The sequence below is a fragment of the Camelina sativa genome, chromosome 6 (assembly GCF_000633955.1).
Source record: "Camelina sativa cultivar DH55 chromosome 6, Cs, whole genome shotgun sequence".
NCBI lineage: Eukaryota > Viridiplantae > Streptophyta > Magnoliopsida > Brassicales > Brassicaceae > Camelina > Camelina sativa.
Genome location: NC_025690.1, coordinates 7,868,968 through 7,873,203, shown reverse-complemented (window position 1 = coordinate 7,873,203; position 4,236 = coordinate 7,868,968). Strand labels below are relative to the sequence as shown.

The 4,236-nt window shown below is 34.8% G+C and overlaps 1 protein-coding gene across 1 annotated transcript; it reads right to left on the bottom strand.

The window, feature by feature from the left end:
* Nucleotides 2,619-3,920, bottom strand: LOC104790628 (auxin-responsive protein SAUR40-like). Its single transcript, XM_010516408.2, has 3 exons — nt 3,765-3,920; nt 3,036-3,531; nt 2,619-2,878 (listed from the first exon to the last, which is right to left on the bottom strand). Exons 2-3 carry the CDS (start codon nt 3,487-3,489, stop codon nt 2,850-2,852), a joined length of 483 nt encoding a protein of 160 aa, XP_010514710.1. The 5' UTR covers nt 3,490-3,531; nt 3,765-3,920; the 3' UTR covers nt 2,619-2,849.

Sequence of the window (4,236 nt, the reverse complement as noted above, 5' to 3'; positions counted from 1 at the left end):
CCATAATTATAATCCAAAAATATAATCCAATAAAATTCAAAGCATAAAACATAAAAATTAAATCAAGACAATTTGAAATTTAATTATCCTCTCCTAGACAATCCGAAGTTTCATAATCCAATTGGTCATCATTCTCATGGTCGAAATCTCCTTCACCATCGAGATGAACCAAGTTGGCTTCTGGATTCTTTTTCAAACTTTCTTGATAGAGATCAATAAGATGCTTGGGTGTCCTACACGTCTTAGCCCAATGATTCTCCATACCACATCGGTGACAAACCGATTTGGCCCTATGTTGCGGTTTGAAAATTCTGCGGCCTCTACCATGGCCACGACCGAAGTCGGACCGGTTCCCATGGCCATAACTATCATAGTGGCCACGACCACCATGTCCTTTTCCACCACGACCACGACCGTGATGCTTGCCTCTCTGGACGTAGTTAGAATCTTTAGTTTCTTTAGGCTCCTTCTTGGTCAAATCGAATTTGTGGGCTTCCGGTAATGGAGTAGAACCAGGAGGTCTCATTGCACTGTTCATTAGTAACAACTCATTGTTTTGCTCAGCAAGCAGCAAATAAGAGATGAAGCTTACATCTGTTTTGAAACCCTTTTCACGATACTGTTGCTGAAGCAGTATGTTATTGGTGTGAAAGGTTGAGAATGTTTTCTCTAGCAAGTCTTCCTCAGTAACCTCCTCACCACATAACTTCAAGATCGAGACTATCTTAAATAGCTCTGAATTATACTCATCCACGGATTTAAAATCCTGGATCCTTAAGTTTTTCCAATCGAATTGAGCCTTTTGGTAGAAGCACCGTCTTTTGGTGTCCATCTCTGTTTTTCAACTCTGGCCAAAGCTCAAGAGGATTCTCTATGGTAAGGTACTGGTTCGTGAGACTCTCAGCAAGGTGGTGGCGTATTAGCAATATCGCCTTATACCTACTCTTTTCATGCAATCGTTATCATCCTCAATGCATTCGCATAGGTCCTTTGATTTTAGGTTTATCTTAGTGTCGAACGCCCATTGGAGATAGTTGTCTCCAGAAACATTAAATGCAGCATATTGGAGATTGTTGATCTTTGCCATCTATAAAATAGAAAAACAAGCACCCGATTATTATCATGCGGTATTTGAGACTGAACCATGCAATTGTTTTAGTCTTAGGCCATGCGGTATTTGAGACCGAACCATGCCAATTCTTTTTAGTCTAGGCCATGCGGTATTTAAGACCAAACCATGAAATTTATTTTCGTCTAGGTCATGCAGTATTTAAGACCGAAACATGCCGATTTTAGTAAATAATTTCTTGTCTTTTAATATATAGTTTTGTGGTTAATTCTATGCATGAAAACAACCCTAGATAAATTTAAAATCTAGCATGAGCAAGAAAAAAACATTCAAGCAAATTTCTATTTAAGGGGAATTTCCTTTTATTAAGTTTTCCTTTTTCTGTAGGTAAGATTTTCTTTTTCTAATTTAGCATTATGACAAAAGTTTTAGGAAATATTTTCTCTAGGGTTTCAATTTTAAGGTTTGATTTTAGGTTTTTGATTTTAGACAAACAATCAAAGATAATCGGATTTAAAACTTAGAACAAATATTTCAATATTTTTCGATTTTAGGTTTTTAGTTCTAAGGTTTTCATGCAATCGATTTTCAAGCAAGCAAACAATAACAACCAGATTTTAGAAAATATATGATCCATCCTAAGTGATTTATAACAGAATTATATTATTATTACTTAAACTCATAGTATTGTTTTTTTATAGTCTTTAAAGTTTAATTTTTGTTTATTTAGCTATTAATTACTTTAAATAGAATACTTTAATACAAAAGAAAACAAGATAACATATACTTGGATATGTGCCAACCTCTTTGTTGCTTACGTGGCAGCCTCTAAAAGAAAGTTTTGGGATGCCTCTACTTTATTATATAATTTACCTTTAGTGAACTTCCCAATTTGTTATTAAAACCAATGACATTATTTGCAATATCTTCAAGACTCTGACTCTTACATTTTATTTACCCTGTTATTTGGCAAGCTATGCCTTGAAAATATTTTTTCTGATGTATGGGGCCTCAAATTATAGAGGCCTTTTTCTTTTTTTGGCAAAATTTTTGGTATCATTTGATGTATAGAGACCCCAATTTTGATAACAAAAACTTTGTAAAATTATTTTTTTATATAAAGACCCCGAATTTGAGGAAAAAAAAGAAGCTCCTAACTTTTGTTTTGTATTTGACCACGAATATTACCGGGCCTGTTTTTATCATTCTGATTTTGATCCTAATACATGTAGTTAGTGTCATGCACTAACATTGATTACAAATTAATAGATTTTGTTTCCCGCGATTTTCTTTATTATAACCTAGACTTGGATGAATATCATGTTATAGCCTGCGAAAAATGACGAGTATATCATCGAGAATGTCGAGTTCACAATAGAGTTCTTATAAGGCATTTCTATCGCCATATTAGCTTAGAGAATTATTAATGTCGGTTGGATCTATCTCTCATAATCAACGGGTTGACATGGATCTACCTCTTATAACCACAAATGTAAGGTTGGCCTTTCACATGCATAGTTTACTCCATAATAGATTGGTGACATGACCATATGTAATCACATTGAGTATTTGACCATCATTTCCTCCACACTTAAACAATCATCTCTACTCTTCCTTTTGTAAAAAGCAACGGAGAAGTAGAAGAAAAACAAAATCAGAAAAATACAAAGAGAAACTGATTTACAATTACCATTGGGAATTATCAGCCCTAATATGAGTTTCAAAGGGGATCGTAATAAAAGAGAACAAGAAGAATTTTATATAAGTGATGTGTTATTATTTACTCTTCTGTTTCTATTGGATCTCCAGCTGCAAGGAAAAAAATTCTATAAGACTTCTTCATCACTGATTTGTGTGTTCAATAGTGTCTCACAAAATCATTAGACAACATGCTTTCCAAATTGTATAGTACTATACATAATATAGATATTTTTGAGCAAGAGAATAAAGAACAAGAGTTTATTACCCGAGGTGTCATCTTTAGGATGGTTCTCAATGCACTTAAGTAAGAATTTGAAAGTCTCCACCTCACATGGTATGGTTAACGCGCCGCTGTGATCAAATCCATACTCTTCCTCAGCCTTCTCGAGCAAGACCTTGAAAAGAGAGTGGCTAAGAAAGTTTGTGGGTATGATAAATCTCCGGAGCTCGGGTCCAACATATACAGCCAGATACCCTTTAGGGACATCTGGTGGTGACTCAGGGCTATGGCAAGTAGTTTCCTCGTCCGAGTCACAAGTCTTCAAATCCAATACCCTCTTGTTGATAACCGGGGAAATGATTGCTGTGTGCTTCCTAGCCCCCAACTCGCTATCATCTGACTTTGAACCTATTGTGACAGTTTGCCATTTTTGAAGAATCTCCTTTAGTCTCACAATCTGCTTGATCCCGGTTAACTTTGCCCCATTGTTTTCATCCATTTTCTCCTTCGAAGGATATATATAAAATCTTTCCCAGGCAAGCTGCGTTTTAAATCCCAAAATTAAGATTAAATTAAAGCGAGAAAAAAAAAATTTAATGGGTTAGATCTCAACAAAGTTGTTGTCTGGAATAAAAAAAACCAAAATCTAAAAATGAACACTGGGAAAAAAATTAGTCCCCATTAATCCAAATCCGTTGAGCAAAATTATTAACAAGAGGAATAAAAAGTCGATTACTTATTAATCCTCAATACCCTTTCGTAACTATCACATACCAGAAGAGGTACAGAAATGGAACGCTCTTAGACACGAAGAGGAAACGCCATGCAAAAGCAAGAAAAGAGTGTCAGCAGCTCCGGAAGATTTTTTTTCTTCTTTTTTTTTCAAGGATTTTTGGGTTGGATGATGACAAGAGAGATTTCAAGTAGCAGGAACATAATTTTCTTATTTTGGATTTTGTAATTCGTTGATTGCCTTTACATAACAAAATAGTTTTCTTGGCCTTCCCGTCACTTTCGCATGTAACTGTTTCTAATTCTAGATTTAGTATTAGATTTTTCAAATGAACCAATTAGTCCTTAATGCCTTGTTTGTTCCCAATACTTTCGCACGTATATGTTTCTTGTACCGAAGAAGTGACTATGGATATATAATATAAGCATCTTACCTGAGGACTGTTCAAAAAAAAAAGAAAAAAAAAAGCATCCTACCTGAGGACTGTTCAAAAAAAAAAAAAAAAAAAAAAAA

Excerpts from the sequence above, each read along its gene's own strand:
- LOC104790628 (XM_010516408.2), bottom strand. The coding sequence starts at position 3,489 with ATGGATGAAAACAATGGGGCAAAGTTAACCGGGATCAAGCAGATTGTG. Across the intron at positions 2,879-3,035 it reads TCCTAAAGATGACACCTCGG|CTGGAGATCCAATAGAAACA; the intron begins GTAATAAACTCT and ends TTTTCCTTGCAG.